At 38.7% G+C, this 19,985-nt stretch overlaps 1 protein-coding gene across 4 annotated transcripts in view; it reads left to right on the plus strand.

The window, feature by feature from the left end:
- LOC105380349 (LIM/homeobox protein Lhx3) overlaps positions 1 to 19,985 on the plus strand; it is a 39,173-nt gene that overhangs the window by 18,303 nt on the left and 885 nt on the right. For 2 of the 4 annotated variants that reach the window (XM_038121196.2, XM_038121198.2), the window contains exons 2-6: positions 12,512 to 12,686; positions 13,378 to 13,586; positions 13,924 to 14,110; positions 19,233 to 19,390; positions 19,753 to 19,935. In XM_038121196.2, the coding sequence (XP_037977124.1) occupies positions 12,512 to 12,686; positions 13,378 to 13,586; positions 13,924 to 14,110; positions 19,233 to 19,390; positions 19,753 to 19,935 (912 nt within the window). Of the gene's footprint in view, positions 1 to 9,899; positions 10,055 to 12,511; positions 12,687 to 13,377; positions 13,587 to 13,923; positions 14,111 to 19,232; positions 19,391 to 19,752; positions 19,936 to 19,985 lie in introns of those variants that run through there. The other 2 variants (XM_038121197.2, XM_048627456.1) reach the window with 2 other exon arrangements.

The raw sequence follows: 19,985 nt of genomic DNA on the forward strand, positions 1-19,985 counted from the left end.
ATGAAGTTTTTTTTTATAATTATATAGTTGCTAATTTATCATTAAGTATGAAATGAAGCAAATATGAACCAATCGTTAATTAATTACATTTAATAAAATACATCAAATGACATTCACCCCAACTCGGGTTAGTCATGCTAAGGATTTTGCATTGAGGAACCCTAAATTTATTTAATGATGGCTGCTTGTTTTGCTATTAGTGCAACATTGTAACTATTATTGCATCAAAAATCGATTAACAGTGCTGTAATAGCGATATACGAACAAACATGGCTATTATTTTATTTTTATAATTTATTTAATTAATTTTGACCATATTTACTATTTTTTAAGAAAGATTTAACGTAGCCCTTAAACATATGTTAAAGAATTCCTATTACTTTATCGATAAAGTTAAATGCGCCTAAGATTTTTCGTATACGAATGTGTAAAATGCAACAATAGAAATTGCACTAGTAATAACTCATTTAGGTATTAATGGAGACTTACTTACCTTTATGCTTTTGTAATCAGTCATTACGATAGATCAGTCACAATAATCCACAGATTTTCTTCCATATATTTTTCTGCAACAGTGTGACTAAAATTCAGCTAAATAGTGGGGAAAAAGTAATTTTGTTGCATTTATCCCACAAAAATGAAGAGTTGTAGCAACTCGACAGCTATTATTCTACTTATTAGTCGATTAATGAGCACCACATCGCTGTTACTGCACCCTTAGTGTAGAAGCTGCAACAAAATTGCTATGACAACCCTAAATCGGGTACAGTTTACTTTTACTCGACTTTTAACCTACTATATAAGCTTCTTGGTTACAATCACTCGACTTTCATAGCACTGAATTGCTGTATAATTTGTGCCCTTTTCGCGTCGAGACAGCGCTGCCGTGACCATTATTCGACTAATTACGGGACTTTTACAGCACATATTAGCAAAACAGGAACGTGGCCGTTACCTTTATTGCACATATTTTTGCTACTTGGGCCTGTATACAACCTTAATACCCTACGACGTACGTATAAAAATACAGGGTGTTAACTAGAATGCGTTTGAGCGGGAAATGGGGGGTTAGTATTAGTCTAACCAAGCACGTTTCTAAGAAAAAAACATCAGAATCTCGAATATTTATGTTTAAAGTCTAAAGTAAAGTGGAAAGTTTTACCTTAATCAAAAACATAGTCACCCTACACAAACACATAACCAATGAGACATTCGATTGCTCTTGCAAAAGAACACACACTGTAAATTTGTTATCAACTTCACTTTTCATAATTTATTTGATGTAACTATGTTTGTAATTAATTACACAGTAGGTAATAACAATTATTAAATAAAATTGAAATTATTCATGGTGATTAATGACATACTAATCAACAATTAAACAGCTGATGTGCATAAAGTTTCATAGATCGTACAGAATATAATTTAGGACTTTCTAGGAGCTCAGAACAATAATTAAACCTTTTTACTCAGAATAAGGTAAGCGTTTAGTATTCACCCTTGATACTCACCACGTTTTATTTTTCTTTTATTACCTAAAGATGCGTACAGACCGCCCCGGATGCGTGCATACAGGGGCAGATTGAGCAACGAAGGTCAACAAAACCCGTTCGTTGGCGTTCGTTTGGCCGGTCTGTACGCAGCTAGAGATAAAAGACCACAATGCATAACAGGATGATAACAGGGTCTACTTCAATGACGAATTGGTTTACTTACACTCGCTCATCTCGATTTGTGTTGTGTACTTGCGATTGAGACGTCTTTGATGACGAATAGTACGGAAATCCTCATAATAAGTGTGGCCTCACTTTGAATACCAGTAGAATAATAACAATCTCGCGTATCTTAACCATCGAGTATTTATGATAGTCATTACCTTCTCTGTGGATCTAGTCTGTCAGTCAGTCATTGTTGTTTACAATAATTTTTACAATTATTACCTAAAAGGGAAAAGGTACCTACAATTCTATCTTTTGATTACCAAGCCTTGCTCCTCATCTCGTTTTATGTTGTGCTGTGCTGTGAATACGTGTGACCTATGTTATGAAGCATAAAATGAAACTGTTCTGTATTCATAAAAGATAATTGTGTATCAATAAAGTGATACTTATGGAGTAAAATGAAATGTCTAGAATGGATTGGGTACTTTGAGTACCCAAAATCTCGGTAGGTACCTTGACGATGTGGCTCCACGAGTGTGGTGCTGATGCACGCATACTTTTTTATTGACCTTGGCTTTGAATTTTTTGGCCTTGACCTTGGCTTTCAAGTTCATGGTCATTCTGTCAAACGTACCTAAACATGAATAGGGTGACTATGAAATTTTAAAATGTTCTAAATAAAACTGTTTTATGTTGGTCAGCTTAAAGCAAATAAAATACGTTTTTTAATGTCTTATCGTGTTCAGTATCATCAGCTGTATCTACCATTTCCCGCTCTAACGCAAACAAGTTAACACCCTGTATATTTGGTCAATTTGGTGGAGGTACCTAATTAAATACCTAAGTATTTGAAAAGAATTGCTGACTCTTGTACTTCTGCCTGAGTTGTTTTATCTAAAGCAAATTAGTTATTCATAGCTAAACACTATTTATGAATGGAGAATATTTAAAATAACAATAGATTTTTTGTGTCATGAAATTAAATGATCATCAATCATGATAATTTCATAGTTGAAAGTCTTAACTTAATAATTTGCGAGAATACCACGAAGAGTCATCGATCAATGACCTAAATAGGATTACCGAGCAAGGAATAACATCAGTTTGTAATAACATGGCATTAGTAAGTGAGCAAGCATAACAAGAGTATGATTGCCTGGTATGTGTAGTAGAAGGTCTATAAGTGCTGGCTAATGAACACATATCTGGAGACGATCTGAATAGCACGCGACGGCGACTCAGGGCCGCCCTGCCCTATAATTACTTTATTATCTAATTAATATCATATTAACCAGATTGTCGAGGCCAAGAACTTGAGATAAAGGTTAGATAAAAATCTTTAGAAAATTGACCTGTCAAGTATAAGGGAACTACTAATTATAGCTTGCAATTGTTTGTCAGATGTTTATTCATGTTTAGCACGGTAGCAGCAAACAGTCGGCTTTTCATGCTGATCACAAATGCAGAACTAAATGTGGAGCCTCGTTGTAAGCATGCTTCAGCTTCCAATTTCTGCCACCCGACCCTGGCCAGTGGTCACCAAACATGCTTACCATAATCATGGACCTTAATGGGTAGACATTACAAGGGTTTATCGCCCGAGAATTAAAAATAAAATCAGTCTTTAGCTGTAACTTTCGACATGGTTGGTTGTGTAGTTGTGTCACACGCGGCTTTCTTTTTAACACTTTAACCTACCTCATTAAGCGACAGTGTGTTCACACACAACAATCGTTTGGTCGGTCGGCTTGTAATCGGATCGTGGATGCAATTTAAAATGCAGACGGCCTGTGAGAATTTACCACTTTAAATTGTCTTCCGAGTTTTAGTGCTTACAGTTTGAACTATATTTTTACAAAATGTTAGATTATATGAGTGCAAATGTAAAATAAAAATATCAAGTAACTACTTATGTAACTGCCATGTAAGCTAGTCTTCAAAGTTTTAAAACCAAAATACCAGGATCGCTGCATAATTAAAAAGCGTAGATCCGCAAAACTCACGCTTCGAGGGTCAGTCATAATAAATTAGAAGACAAATAAGTGCAAGTGCGGTTATTGATAATATTTATTCTGCAAACAAATGGCGCCCCCTAGCGGGAACCCACGGGGGACTCCTGGTGGTACGCAAATATGCTGGTGGATCAAAGAACTCGAGTGCCTTGGATTATAAAGGGTACAAATATTTTACTGCTCTCGATATAAATAGTGCTGATTTCACTAATAAGGAATAAAGGTATCAGGCTATCACTTCGTACATACAATAATAATTATTATCATACTTACTAAGTATGCTATACCTACAGATATGGCATGAGCTTCCAGTGAAGCTCCTTAATAGTGGTGAAATCAGCACATAGTTAATTGGGAGGTTAAACTTCAGTTATGAACCGGTCTGGCTTGGCAAGATGCTTCAAATATCAAATTAGCGACCAGTTTTGCCATTGTTGCTACGGAATGAAGTTTCGGTTTAAGGCCTACTTTTTTTTGTTATAATCAGAAGTTAGGGATATTTTGTTAGTGTATAATTTATGTAAGTGAGGTAGGTATACTTACTTACTATAGTTGCATCGTAGAATTTAGTAACTAAGCAATACCTACATTATTTAATTTATTACTATCCATAAAGGTATATTCATTTACAGTTCTGGTTTAGTTGTTTGCTAAAAACATTATATTTTTTGTTGACACAGTGCCATCATTAATACAGACGAGGGCTCACTTATTAATTTTAATAAGTGGGGTGACTCCACTTGCAGGGGTGTTGGCTAAAGCTAGTCGACTATGCTTTGTTGACTTCGGTTTCATCAAATAAAATCAAACAAATGCATTAAATGTCTGCTAACTATTGTTAATATTTTTAGTTTTAAATAACTTTATAGACTTTGTAGAGTAAGTTTTAATGTCCATGATGTTTCTCATCACAATCATCATCCCTTTGCTAGGGCACGAGTCTCCTTCCGATGAAGGAATAAATTTTAGGCCTAGCTAGTCCAACACGCTGGCCTAATGCGGATTGGTGACCCCAACATAAGCAAGCTTGTCCTCAGAGAGTTTTTGGGTAAGTGAGCAACTCGATGTTTGATGTTGTCGAGCTGCCCAAAAGCCTCTGACTAAGCTTGTGATTGCTGCAGAAACAGCAACCAGGACTCACGGTTTAACGTGCCGTCCGAAGCCCATCCATAAAAATATATTTGTGCCTTCAGAATCGTCATTGAGTTTCTAGTCCTGGGGTGTCGCCCCGCTGCCACGCTCCCGCAGTGCGCATCTCTAAATTGCATTTTAATCTAATTACCAAATGATATAATTTTTCGGTTCCGTCGTAATCAGATAACGCGCCGGTTATCGAATTAAAGTGCCGTTTGGTAGCGGGCGGGAGGCGCGCCGGAATGTCATATTTAAATTATTTATGCTGTTGTTCGCAGTTATACTGTACTTACTGTGTTTATAATTTTGTAAAATATCTATGGCTCTATAATTAAATCATTAAAATATGTAGTACCAACACCTACATACGATTTTTTCACTGTGTAAAGTAAAGTAAATATACATAATATGCGTATACATTACAGACGGATAGAATCTTTGCTTTTAAATCACTATACTACTCTGTGTAAAAAGTATCGGGACTGGGTCGATAAAACAAAAAATGTTTGTTACGAGTACCTATTCATCCAAATTTATTCTATCACCTTCAAAGTATGTTCCTTCGGAAACGATACACATACGCCAACGAATTATCTAATCATCACAACATTTTTTTAAACGCTGTTTCCAGAGTTTTGTTTAGTACTCGCGGCGATTTTTCCTTTTTGTCTTCTATCGATAGTTAGTCTAGAAAGATTTTCACCGCGATAATGCGCCTTCGCACAAGGATCAACATTGTGAATGAATTTTTGGGCAAAGACTCAACAAATACCATCGAGCATCCACCATATTAACCAGGTATCACGGCTCTAGCTTCTTTTTTTACTAAACTGAAATTACCACTTCGAGGCACTGTTTTCAATCGATAGAAGACAATATCGGAACATGTAAGGAAAAATCGCCGCGAGGACTAAACACAACTCTGAAATATGCGTTTAAAAAAATGTTGTGATGATTGGATAATTCGTTGGCGTATGTGTATCGTTTCTGAAGGAGCATACTTTGAAGGTGATAAAATAAATTTGGATGAATAACAAACATTTTTTGTTTTATCGACCCAGTCCCGGTACTTTTTACACATAATGTATAATATGCCATATGCCATAGTTACTTTTGAAAGGAATTGCTCTGAATTCCACAATTACACTAAAACCATGTTTAGCAAATAATTTTAAAAATTATGTTTATTTTAGGGCGTGTGTCCTCCATATCTACAAACATCTCTATGAGCGGAATTCACTTTCCCAGAGTAATCCGACACTAGAGGCGAGCGACACGCGCCCGTGTGAACACTGCTTTACCCAGTGACATTTAAGATATCACTGGCATTTTAAATCCTACACGCTAAATATTAAGGCCGATATTTAGATGGCTTGCATCTGAGTCACCGTGGTTTGGTCAAATATGAAACAAATATCAAACAATTTGAGATAAGCATCTATGTTTCATCTCATATCCTATATCTACATACTTACTATTATGGCAAACAAATCTTTTGACATATTTTGTCAATGGCTAGCATGGGAATAATGGACGATGATTCAATAGGCACTTTGTTATATGCAGATTGGTCATGAATACCTGGTACTAGGCACCTACTATTCATAGTGGATACAATGCAAGGTCGTGACCTATGTGTCCTTCTGTACCCACCTACTTGATATCACGTAATAGCTCCGTTGCTAATGAAAATGCAATATCTAGATTTTTGTAACTAACTACGTGCCTAGTCAAACGCTTCATTTGTTTGTTTGAGTCAATAATTCAATGAAGAAATACAGAGTAGATATTACACTCACGGGCAATGAAATAGTTCCACTCACAAAAAGCCGACACCAAACGACCCCATTTTTTCTAACATTTAATTTAAAATTTGAACAAACTTTGATTGTGTTTAGTTGGTAATATCATGATGCTCCGTTAAATGTACTTCAATGTTGCAGAAGGCGTCATAAATCTAGCTTTTTCCGTTTAGGAGTGAATGTGTGTTTTTCTCAGTGGAAACTTTTCATTGCCCGTGAGTGTAGTAATTCGATTTTTGTTCGACTTATAAAAAATCTCTGCCGCAAGGGAGTACATTAGTACAAGGCGTGAGTGTGTGTGTGTGTGTTATAAAAAATTGCAGTCTAAAAATTGTTTAGAATGACCATCTGAGTCACCTCCTTTCGGCCAACTACTTTTAGCTTTTGTTTGGACTGGCCTATCCTTTCCCCACCGTGACCAATCAGCACAGTGTCGCTCTCCCTGTCCCAGACACGATAAGAAGAAGATTTGAAACCCTTGAATTTTCGCCACAATAACATCTAAGTCGGCTTCGGATTAGCATCAATCGAGTTGGAGCAAAGAACCGCTAGCGATGTAAAGGCACGGCCACACTCGGTGCAATTATCGTGCGACCGTGCCGCACGCGCCGCGTCCCACGGGACGGCGCACGCGGCCGCCCCTTTACGCGCAAGCGGGCGGGACAGCGAATATAAATGTTTTTTTTTTAAATAATTCCTACAGTCAGAGATTCAATGTTGAGGTTTACTAAAGTTTTTTTCTATTTGTACTTTGTCCATGCAGTTTTTTAAAGGGTCTAAGTAGTCCATCCACTGATAAGGGCGAAATTTGCAAAAGTCGTAGAATAAAAGTTGTTAGTAATATTCACTTCGTAATTTCTATTTTTACTACACATGTAACACGTCGTAGGACGTAGCTAGTCAGATTTTAGTGCCTGTGCAGAGAATTATTAGCAGCAAATATTATTGTCGCTATTTATTGTTTTGTTCTATCAACTGTTTATGAAATTATGATGACTATGGATATGTAACAGTAATGCATTACCATGACTAAAACAACATTTTACAGTTCCATTTTGGGACTACGGATACTAGTGGCTAACCTACTCATACTAGCTTATGGAACAGCTGTAAATTATATCAGAGTTGTTCGCATACTTAGGTACTGACGAGAAAGACCACATAGCGTTGTTGGAAAAATCGCAAAAACAAAACCTGTGGTAATAGTAAAATATGTAAGAACAAATACAGTATAGTCTTCTCCAACGCCGATGGGTACGAAGAAGTTTAGGACAATCTTCCATCATTGGCACATGAAGTACGCATTTATAAACCAAGGTGAATATTTCCCATATTCCACTGTACATTCCTACCTACCAGGGTGGCAGCCGTGACTCGGAGGTCTTGATTTACGAGCTCGTAAACGCACGGCCGCTGCCCCTGCGCTCACTTGTATAATTTATACGCTTGACCCAGCTCTAGTAACTCCACGTCTGATTCCTAAGATTTTATAGTTTTGTTCGTTAGTAAATATTATCCAAATGAAAGTTTAATAATAAATGAAAACTGAAATTATTTTTATGGTTACTTGAAATAGTCGATTGCTTGTGTTCTCTTTCGTCTTTTCTGACATCTCCTAAATCTGCAAGTCGAGTCCTCTATTCACTCTTGTGGATACTACGAACAGGCAAGTTTAGTGTGAGATGGTTCAACTACCACAGACAAATAGCTGATAGTAGTATTTGCGAGAGGCCTATAGCCTATATGTCCAGCAGTGGACGTTTTTACGCTATGCTATGATCATGTTATTCTAGTCTATTCTCTGTAAGGGTGTACCTAAATACCTTCAATGGAACCTTTTTGCATATCCCCATGGTCTACATAAACTGCCGTAATAAGTATATAGTAATAGTATATTCTGCCTCTCTAAAATATTGGTACCTGCCATAATGGCAGGTTTTGAAACAATAGGTTTTTTTTTTCATTAGAATGACCAGTTTGTGGGTATACTCTGCATTCATAAATCTTTTAGAAACATTGCGCCGCCCCACAAGGAAAGGTGGTAACTTCAGTATCCCTGATTACCAATGATTTGTTGTAGAAAAATAAGTATTAATTTGTCTAGTTAATTAAAAATTGTTAGGTAGGTATTTGTAGCAGTCATCGTCTTTTTCAATCATCATCATTAAATGTTAAATAGTCACCCAGCCCTGGACATAGTCAGGCAAACAACAAACACTCTTTCCTCACATGGTTAACTGGTTTGCCGTAAATAAAGTTATAGTTTACAGTATGTATGTATAGGTATAATACATAGCACGAACAACTAGTTTTCCTATTTTAAGATGGACTTGCATTCAAAATAAATATCTTATGCCGTAGTTGCCGTTTGTAAATACATAATATGTAAAAAAATACGCAGTCCTGATATATAAACGGGCTTTATGGTTTTATTGTAGTTACGGGAAATTGCTGAAAAATTTTGTTGATTGAATAAAAAACTATAAGTTGTTGTTTTTAAAGAAAATTGTTTTTTTTTACTTCTTCGAACCGTTTTTATTACTAGTTTAATAAAACACATTAGTAAATTAACAGCAGTTTGGTAATTGATTGTTTAGTGTTTTTTGATTTGTAACTGTTCTCTTTTATATTTTCTTGTGTATGCGTGCAATAAAATGTTTATAAATAAATTAATAAATAAGCACTAAACTATAAATTTTATATACCAAACTTGTATTTATTTTCGTAATTTGGAGTATGTAGGATAAATAATTTAATACCTACTTATCACAAAATTCATAAATAAACGCCTCCCCTAACGCGCTACGAAGATGCTACGAGACGTCTCGTAGTTATCTTGTCTACGAGGCTCGCTACGCAGCGTCGTAGCAAAGTCTATTCGTAGCCGTAGACGTAGCAAAATTGTGCAACACTGAAATTCATCTCAAAAGCTTCGCTTTATGCATTCATCTTTTATTTTTTATCATCACGGAAGTCACGGAACAAAAAAAGGAAGAATTGGCATTCCTATTCGTTTGATAAAACTATAATTTCCAACTAAGAAACACTCCGTCAAACAGTAAAAAATACGCTGCGTCGACGTAATATTGACTCTAAACCTAGATATACGATATAGCTTACCTGTCTGCAATCTTCATCGCTGCAAGCAAAGCGTTCGATAGCGCCATGAAAACGTTGCGAAAATCGTGTCGGAATCGACCGATGGGTGGGGTGAGCCGGGATTGGCGGGAGGGCGTGGTGCGTGTTATCGCCTCCGCCAATCAGGTGCGGCAGCTGATAAGGGGGTTCGGGGTAGTTCGGCGGGGGTGCGCCAGTGTGCCGTGAGCAGCGGCCGGGCGCGGTCGTGTTACCATGTTGGGCACCATGATGTACCCCGGTGGGGAAGACCTAGAGGACATGCGCGTGCCTCCTATACAGCTGGAGCATCTACCTGAAGTGTTCCTATGTACGTAGTGAGTGTGTGTGTGTATGTGTTTATAAGAGCTGTGTCTGTGATTGCGCTTTGGATGTGTTTATGCGAACGTTGCCTTTTTATAGTTCTTGAAACTCCGGGATAGAATAATATGGTATACCTACCAAACAAAATAATGTGCTTACCTACATAAAACGATATGGCCACAGTGATACCTAATATAAAGCATCTTTACTGCTTGTAACCTCGTAAACCTTCTCTCTCTATGTTAACAGTCAAACCAAAATCCCAAACTGAAGGTTTCCACTATGGAGCGAGCCACATTCATACTAGGTGTACGGGTACCGACCAAAACACTACACTTAGATAGGTAGATAAATTCATTATTTACTTAACACAATATATACACAGAATTAAGAATAAGCTGCTCAACTCGTGATCATACTGATCCGGACTTGGCTATGTCAATCGTTGACTATATAGGGGACGTGGGACTTGAAGTACTAGAGCGGTCACCTGCTGGATACCCAGTGAATGGACGTCGGCCTCGGAAGTCCCACACAGAGATAAGCTACTGACCGGCGACATTGGATGATAAGGAGGCACGGTTCTGTCCAGCAGTAATACATAAGTAATTCAAAGTTGAATACCCATAGACAAACATGGGTATTAAACTTATAACACTCATCATTTACGGTTCCAAGTTAAAACGACATAAAAGTAACACTGAAAACACTTAGAGGATACCATTAATGCTGTTTTCGAATTATATTTACTTACTCTTGGTATTAATTTAAGTACATAGTTGCAATAAATATATTACTATTAATATTGTAAAGTCAACTGCAAAAATCCATACACAGATCTATATTTTTTTCATTACATTTGATAATTCATGATTACTAACAGCCAAATTCACAACTAGGAACGTCCAGTTAACCGGACCTTGACTATGTAATGTATATCGCTGTGATTGGCAGTTTAGGTAAATTAACTCTAGTAAACAACTGGAAGTAGATACCTAACTTTAAAATAAATATATTTATATTTTAGCAAACATTATAAATAATATATGTTCGAAAATGTTATGATTGCGGGACTTATGAGATAGCGATATTATTTTCTGCTAATATCAAATCTACTAGTGTAGTGGGATTACCAGTTACGATAAGTACTTATGAATGGGTACAGATAGGAACTCGTACGGTTTTAATCACTTTTGGAAGATAAATATATTTTATCAATGAGTGAATCATTGTGTTTTTAACGAAGAAGAAGAACGTGATGAGTGTTGCATCGTCTTTTGTAACTTTTTAAATGACTTAAAAAAAGGAAGTGGTTCTCAATTCGTCTGTATGTATTTTTATGTATGTTCACCGATATCTTCACCAGTTTGGGATAAATTTTGATAATGGAGTGATCCCATTTTATATGAATTTTAAAAATAAATTTCTCCTTACAAAAACAGTACCTACCTGCTTAGGTATTTTGTACTGTCACATAGAATTGGTTTCAAAATTCAATGATTTATTACTTTTTAGTGATTTTTGAAGTCGGTTATATGTCGGACAATCAACAACTTCAAGCTGAAAATGTAAACCAATAAGTCCTACTAGTCTACAGTCTACGTGAATCATTGTAGCCTAAAAATTAGGTGATTGCTTTATACCGTTAAGGAGTTCGCTTGAATGGTTCCGTTTCCATCATAAGATCAGCTCCAGGTCACCATCAATTGTTTTATTATAACAAGTATGCAAAGATTGCACATGCCATGGAGGGAAATTGCCTTCCTATTTCCTGGCAAATATTTTGATATTTTGTCAGAGATGCTTGTCTGAGATTTAAGTACTAACTTATACTTTAATTAGATAAATTATAGTACTGAAACCTTCGTGCGCGAGTCCGAAATTGCATAGAAAGTCAATCTACACCAAACGAATAACGCACTACAAAAAGAGCATTATCTACTACACTCACGGGCAATGAAAAAGTTCCAGTCAGAAAAGCACCAAGTTATTCCTAAGCCGAAAACGCTAGCTTATTGACGCCGTTTGCAATATTGAAGTACATTTAAGAGCTCACCAGAATATTACCAACTAAAAACGTAAACATATCGTTTAAATTTCCTCCCCTATTAAATATATAAAAAACTGAGACCATTTAGTGTCGAAATTTTTAAAGTGGAACTGTTTCATTGCACGTGAGTGTATATGTTAGTGTGTATATGTTATAAGTAGTGTAAACCAAAAACAGCGTTGTTTTCAGCAAACTTGTTACTTTTTTTATTAAGTCACAATCAATACGTCTCTCTGCGGCCGCTACACACGTTCGTTATCTACGTCGATAAACTCGCGATAGAATCGCGACATAGTGACGTATATCTACATCGATAAACTCGCGATATAGTGACATGTATCTACTTCATAACGAACCCGTGCAGCGACAGCTGTTAAGCTCCTTCCGCGCCCTGATCACCCGTGTCTGTTGCAGCCAGCATCCCCAAGTGCGGGGGCTGCCACGAGCTGATCGTGGACCGCTGGGTGCTCAAGGTGCTGGACCGCACGTGGCACGCCGGCTGCCTGCGCTGCGCCGAGTGCCGCGCCACCCTGGCGGACAAGTGCTTCGCGAGGAACAACCAGCTGTACTGCAAGGATGACTTCTTCAAGTAAGGTTCTATAGTTAATTGTTTTTGAGTCGAGCATCGAAGTAGAAAAAAAGGCGGAAGGAATCTCGATAAATAAAAACTGAGGCACCCTAAGTAGTCCATTTCATTGTTACGACGAGCCCGACACACATAACTATGTAGAGATGTAAAGAAGTGAGATTTCTTGTTAGTTTTCTGTCAATAGTTGGCTTGATGCCAGACCTAAAAACTTAGGTATCAGAAAGTAGATTTAGCACATTCAATTTCTTAAAATTTCCAATCGGTCTTTACCTTATCTGAAAAATTAGTGAACAGGGAGTTGGATATTTCGGAAGAGATTAGGAATGCATAAGTACGACAATTTTTTTATGTGTTCGCTTATAGTTTTTCGATATATTCCAATACATAAACTACACTATAGTCAATTTAACAACATTTGCAACAAGGAAAGTCATCCGCCATTTAAGGCATATTGTTCAGCATTGGCACCGTGCGGGCACCGCTCAAAATACAGTTTACAGGAGGTAGTCACTGACATACAATGAAAAAGTTCCACCTGCCATGAACGTTCCATATGTCACTGGAACTGTTCCATTGCTCGTGAGTGTAGTACACGTATTACCTCCCCATCACTTGACACCAACCACCGCTCCGCTACCAACATCACCCACGCAAAATCACGTTGATAATGTTACTGTCTTTCCGGCTGTTGTCCCAGGCGGTTCGGCACCAAATGCGCAGGTTGCGGGCAGGGCATCCCGCCCACACAGGTGGTGCGCCGCGCGCAGAGCCACGTCTACCACCTGCGCTGCTTCGCCTGCGCCGCCTGTGCAAGAACCCTGAATACTGGAGATGAGTTCTACCTGATGGAGGATGGGAAGCTCGTCTGCAAGCCTGATTACGAAGCCGCTAGAGCGAAAGGTAATCCGTACGTAATTGTTTATGGAGTTTTTGTAGTGAGCTACCTAAATTCATATACTTAATGTTGCTCTATATACATCTTTCTATTGTTGCTCTGTTTAAGGTTTCACTTTAAGCATGTTTAGCTAGAGTTAAACTCTGGCCGAAATCCAATATTGTACAGCCTAAACCTCACTGTATCTAAACTGATAGCTTAAAATCTTGATTCACAATTAAATTTCAAGCTACGCAATTAATGCAATGCGTGGCAATGCATGAGAAATCTGCCTATCTACCTACTCCTACCATCACAATTCACCTCCAACCTTCACCCCCCACTAAAGTCCACCTCCCCCAGGCGGCGAGGGTTCCCTGGACGGGGACGCGGCGAGCAAGCGGCCGCGCACCACCATCACGGCCAAGCAGCTGGAGACGCTGAAGAGCGCATACTCCAGCAGCCCCAAGCCCGCGCGCCACGTCCGGGAGCAGCTCGCCCAGGATACCGGGCTGGATATGCGCGTCGTGCAAGTGTGGTTCCAGAATAGGTGAGTTTGTTAGCAGTAGCGAGTTAGGCTGTTTTAACAACAAGCGGATTTGCAGCACGCGGGATGGCACGCCATTTACCCGCATCTCGCGTGCATATTCAACGCGTTACAATGAATACTTTTAAGAACACGTGAGTGATCAAATCCGCATGCTATTAAAACAGCCTTATACAGTCAGATTTATAGGCCAAAATAGTTATATCGAGTTATAAATAATGTACTATTAGCGTCTTAGATTAACAATATACGATCCTATTATTAATCTAAAAGGAACGTAGTAACATTCATGAGTAAGAAGCCGCCACTCTTTCTAACATTATGTGTGTAGAGACATCGGTCCATAACATCAACGGAATCATTTCTCTCTTGGAATTTCCATCGATCGATCGGGTATTGCTACTTATGTGGAACTCCTTAAGAATACACTTGTGGATAGTATTGACTGAAAATATCATTATAAATTATGATGTTAGTTACAAGACAGCAAAGTGATCAATGAAAATTAAACTTTGCGTATTTTATATTAATAGTGTTATTAGATAAGTGTACGGCTATAACACTGAAAACAGCAGTCACAATAGGTATATTGTTATCATAAGGTTACCCATGGTAAATGCTGAAACAGAAGCGTTCCACTATAAAATAATCAATTTTCCATACATAAGTGTGCAAAGCGTGTTAACATGGCCGATTTTGAAACGGTCACTGATTTTAACTAGACGTATCAGAGATTAGGATTTTACGGCTATGTATTTATAACGTGGTCACACGTGTAGGTTAACGTAGAATAAATGATTGACGTTGTAAAATTTACTGTAAAAGTCACTCAAGTGAGTACGTTAACTAATAATGTTTTCAGGCCAGTACCTACATATTTCTAGTTTGAATAAGTCTGAAATATCTGAGAAACATTTACGACTATAACTGCTTCAGGCTGCAGGTTATAATCTAATAAAACAAGAGCTTGTATAGAGTTTACCACCCACTTGGTTACAATCAGTTTTTGTTCATGAAAGTCAATAATAGCACCACCCGGCTAGTTTAACTCTAAACATAGCAGGCGCGGATCCAGACCTCAAAATAGGTGATGGGCAAGTCTAAAAAAGTTATTTTGCCTCGCCTTGAGGTACTGATAGTTATTTTTTTTTGTATGCGCTTGGTAGTAATGATTATTATGGTTATGCTAAATGAAATGTTTCATTTCAAAAGCCCGCGGTATAAAAAAAACATTGTTAAATAAGGTGCAGGTGGCTTATTCCGAAAGGTTTTTGGGTGAGTTGGATACATGTTCGTATTTTGTCAATTTATGAGGACTGGTTGGGTCATTTTGATTCATGTAAGGACGCTTTGTATACTTGAATATACTACCTAAAACTCCGTTCAACAGACTTCTCTAAATACCCACGAAATACGTGAATGTTTTAGTTTCAAAATCTGATATTTTTTCTTTGTACGAGGGTAATTCCGAATGCATGCGGGATATTCTGAATGACATTTAAAACGAGTTTTAGGTCATTTAAGCTAAAGAACCATATGTATTCAACAAGGGCATTAGAATATTACTAGCAAAAAAATTAAAATATTTTAATCTAATTAAGTATATGTTTTAAAAATTGGTCCATAAAAGCGTCGAAATTTTGAGAGTGGATTTTTTTTATTGCTCGTGACTCTCGTGAGTGTATTTATTAAACTAACAAAAATTTGCACTTAAAGCTTAATATTTTATAAACCAATCATTGAATCAAAAATGGTTTGAGCATACCTATAATATTTTTGAAAGTAGGTATTCAACGATATCTTACACTATCAAAGCAACGGGGGAAAAAAATCAATATTTTATTAACTACTTTGTCGAGCCCTAAATTTGTATAACTTAGCGCAATAGAGAGAAAATGGGTGGTGACAGACAGACAGACGGACGGACAACAAATGATCCTATAAACCCTTATAGTGTAAGATATCGTTGAATACCTTTTTTACCTTTTGAGGTAAAACCCAAAAATTGCCAATGTTGTGCACGAAAGGCAAAGTTGTAGAATTCTACGCGTAGAATGCTAAAACTTTGCCTTTCGTACGTAGCTAGGTAAATAGTGGCTTTGGGCGTGTGCCATCACCAATGTCACCATCTTAGAACACAGAATCTTGGCATGACTGAAAAAATATGGTTTTTGAATTCTTTAAATTCTTCTAATTTAGCATAACCCAAAATCATCACCGCCAACATATAAAAAATAGCAACACCTCTAAGGTGATAAAATAACTAAATTATAAATATTAAATTCCCATGGTTTGCTATGGCCAGTCATTTAGGTGATGGGCATGCCGCATGCCCACCTTGCCCATATGGGTGGATGCGCGCCTGAAACATAGTTGGTCATGCGCTATGGCAACTGGACGCGGCCCGTGACTAGCAAGTCACTCTGGCTTAACAAAAACAAACGAACGAGAGCTGCAATTGGTATACTTACATGTTTAATGCAACTAGATGGAGTTGTGTTTAGCTCAGCAGCTTTCCGAAAATTAGTTTTTCGTAAGGTAGATAAACACCTCCCTGTTCTACCTTGCGCTCACGGATTCGCGTTCAGATCTGCTGTCTGTATTTAGAAAGTCGATGACAAAAAATTGTTACTCGTTAATAATAGCAATTAGCATTATTTATATTTATTACATAGATTCTATGAAAATATGTTTCATTTTGATGAAATCAAATAAAATGAAATGCGTTGTATAAGTACCTAAACCGAGTTTTTGTAAAACTAGTAGCATTAAACGCTGCCTTGTATTATCTGACTAAACCATACGCTTTAGATAATGCATGTCTCTCAGGGAATAACCTGGCGTTATCGCAATAATAACGTATATATATAGATTCCGGGAAATTAGAATGAAAATATCAGATAATAGGAAAGTTAAGTGGGCTAACTAACTAATCAGGTATTTAACCTTGTACCTAGAATCTCTAGGAGTTCATTTAATTTCCGCCAGAAACGGTGGTTAGCATTTCTTTATTAACTAAGTAGATTGTAGGTACCTAGGTACGACTTATTAGGTTAGCATGAAGAACAAGGTTATCTAGTCAGTATCACAGAACACCCAGTATTTTGAAAAATGAAAGTTTTTTTTTTCAAATGGCGGCGTTAGTTAGTTTTCCCGTACGGTTTTTTTCATGTTTACTTCTATTAGATAATTATATTTTTAAAAAGAAATTATTATGAAATTAAAGAAAAAAGTAGATAATTCAATTGATAAGTTAGTAGCAGTTACTCATCGACACATGCGTCACCGCCGCCGTCTCCCGGAGGACTGGGCCGGGCTGGGCGGGGGCACTTTAATTAATCAACATCATTGTACCGCGGCGCTTGACGCCCCGCTGCTCCAGTAATAACGGCCGAGGGAAACTCGCTGGGGAGCCTCTGGAGGGTTACTCTATACTGACGAAAAACTAATGAACGAGAGCTGTCGTGCAATATAATGAAATAGAGACGTGGCTCGCGTAGCAGCGCTCTGAAACTTAGTTTTTCGTCATGTAGAGTGAACCCCCTGTTTTATTTACATACAGCCTACCGACTATTTGATGTGACTGAGAGCTGCGTTTGTTTTTTAATGTTGAGTTGCAGACTGGAGTTAGATGCGGTTTAGGTTTTAGCTTCTGTTTGAATGTGTGTGTTGAATGGTTTTATGATTCTGCAGATTCTTTTGTGAGGAACGAGAGCGGGGGTTGATGCCTGAATAAAGTTTGTTGGAGATTATATTTACGTATATAGGTAGATAGATAGGTAAAATCTCCATCTATGTTTTTTACAGTAGTAATTAAAAATAAAACTATACTGGGTAGGTATAGCAAAAGTGGTATACCTACTTACTGGGCTGGGGTGACTCAGGGTGCCAATCTGAACAACTCTTGTTCTACAATATATATGAATTCACTAAATATTTTTTGGCTTACACTTTTGCAACACTCTCTAATAATGGCGAGCTGTTGGGCATTAGCGACCCCACCCACCCGATGCCGGGGAGAACCCCTGTTCCTCATCCCTGGCTTGCCTTTATTGGTTGTCCAGAGTGAACACTGACGAGGAACAGGATCTCCCACCTCTTGCTTGCCTTCATTGGCTGGCTTGAGTGGTGTACCGCTAGAGCAGAAATGCTCGGAGGAAGGAAGTATATCCAGTAAGTGCTTGTAGGGGTCTTGACCGGCATTGCTCTGAGAGCCTTGGTATACCTCTCCACCCTCAGCACCTCATGCCATGTTGCCCCCTTGTTGCTACGTCACTGTAATGTGCTAGCGACTGTTTTGGGGGGCCCATCTAATGTGTGTGCGAGTCACCCCCTGCCTTTTTTTCCGTATGTGAAACATATAGGTCCAGGCAGGGGCCATAGTCCCTCCATAGTCCCAGATACCCAGTCCATTTAGCACCCCATTCCATAACCCTGTATTAGTTTTGTCCATATCCTACAATAGTCCTGCACTAACCGGGGGTTTTCCTTGGGTTTACTTCTATAGTCTAAACAGGGAAAATCGTCGGTTTGTGTCACATCTCATATAGATTAATGTTGTCAAACGGGCCTCTACATGTTGGCTTCGGCCCCATGCACGCCTTCCAAATGCCCGGGACCCCATGGTCCCGAGATGGTAAAGACACAACATAATAATAATAATAATGTCCTCCTAGCCGAATTTCGACCACGGCGGCCAATCACAATTGAGATCAGCCATCTACGCAGGAGTAGATTATAGTGCCCAAGTGTGTGCGCAGTACACAGGAGCACTCTCTGTTCCATCACTCTCATAACCCAATGGGACGGATTGACCGACACGACTGGAGAGAGCTAGGCGCAGGACCGACTGCTTTACATGCCCATCCGACAGCATGGATCGTATCACTGTTTCGGACAGCAGGTGATCAGCCTTCTATGTCCTAACCTAACTTAGAACCACAATTTAGAAACACAAATTGATGGTCCCACCCGGGAATCGAACCCGGGACCTCTGGGCCATGAAGCGAAGCTTCTACCACTAGACCACAGAGGCAGTTAGAGACAGGCAGAGTAGAACACTCTCTATAAGTACAAATAATATACAATTGACTATGTTACTACAATAGTTTTAATTCTCCTACAGACGAGCCAAAGAAAAGCGGTTAAAGAAAGACGCGGGGCGCACGCGCTGGTCGCAGTACTTCCGCTCCATGAAGGGCTCGGGCAGCGGCTCCCCGCGGCACGACCGGCTGCTCGACAAGGACGAGCTGAAGATAGACCTGGACTCCTTCAGCCATCATGGTGAGGATACTTCAAATATGTCGCTAGGTAAATGTTCTTGCTCGACAAGGAATGGATTGAAAATAGACCTCGAAGTCATCATGTCAGGAAACTACAAATATGTAGCTGCTACTTATACCTATATCATAGGTAGTGATTTTGGAGGGATTTATGTTTGTTACTTATTTAAGTATTCATTGGTTCATTCCTCGATCGAATCGAATCACCTCTGAAAGTACAGCCAACACCTACTTAAATGCCGAAAAATGGTGCCACGTAGCTACAAACAAATCCACACGTATTTTTTTCCATTCACTTTGTCTCTCAGCTGGGTAAGGCCTATCTATCCATTCTTAAAATTTACCGTAACAAATCTCCCACAGACCTAAGCAACGACAGCTACAGCACCGTGGCGCTGGGCGGCGAGGAGGGGTCTCCGGCGGGGAACGGGGGCGCGGGGGGCGCGGCGGCGCGCTACTCCTCCACCCCGCCCTACCTGCGCGCGCACTCGCCGCCGCTGCCACACTACCACTACCCGCCGGACCATCTCGTTTATACTAATATAGGTGAGAGCCTGTTATATATTATCTTCTTTATTAAACACTACACTAAATCT

This window comes from Plutella xylostella, chromosome 4, assembly GCF_932276165.1.
Source record: "Plutella xylostella chromosome 4, ilPluXylo3.1, whole genome shotgun sequence".
NCBI classification, from domain to species: Eukaryota; Metazoa; Arthropoda; class Insecta; order Lepidoptera; family Plutellidae; genus Plutella; species Plutella xylostella.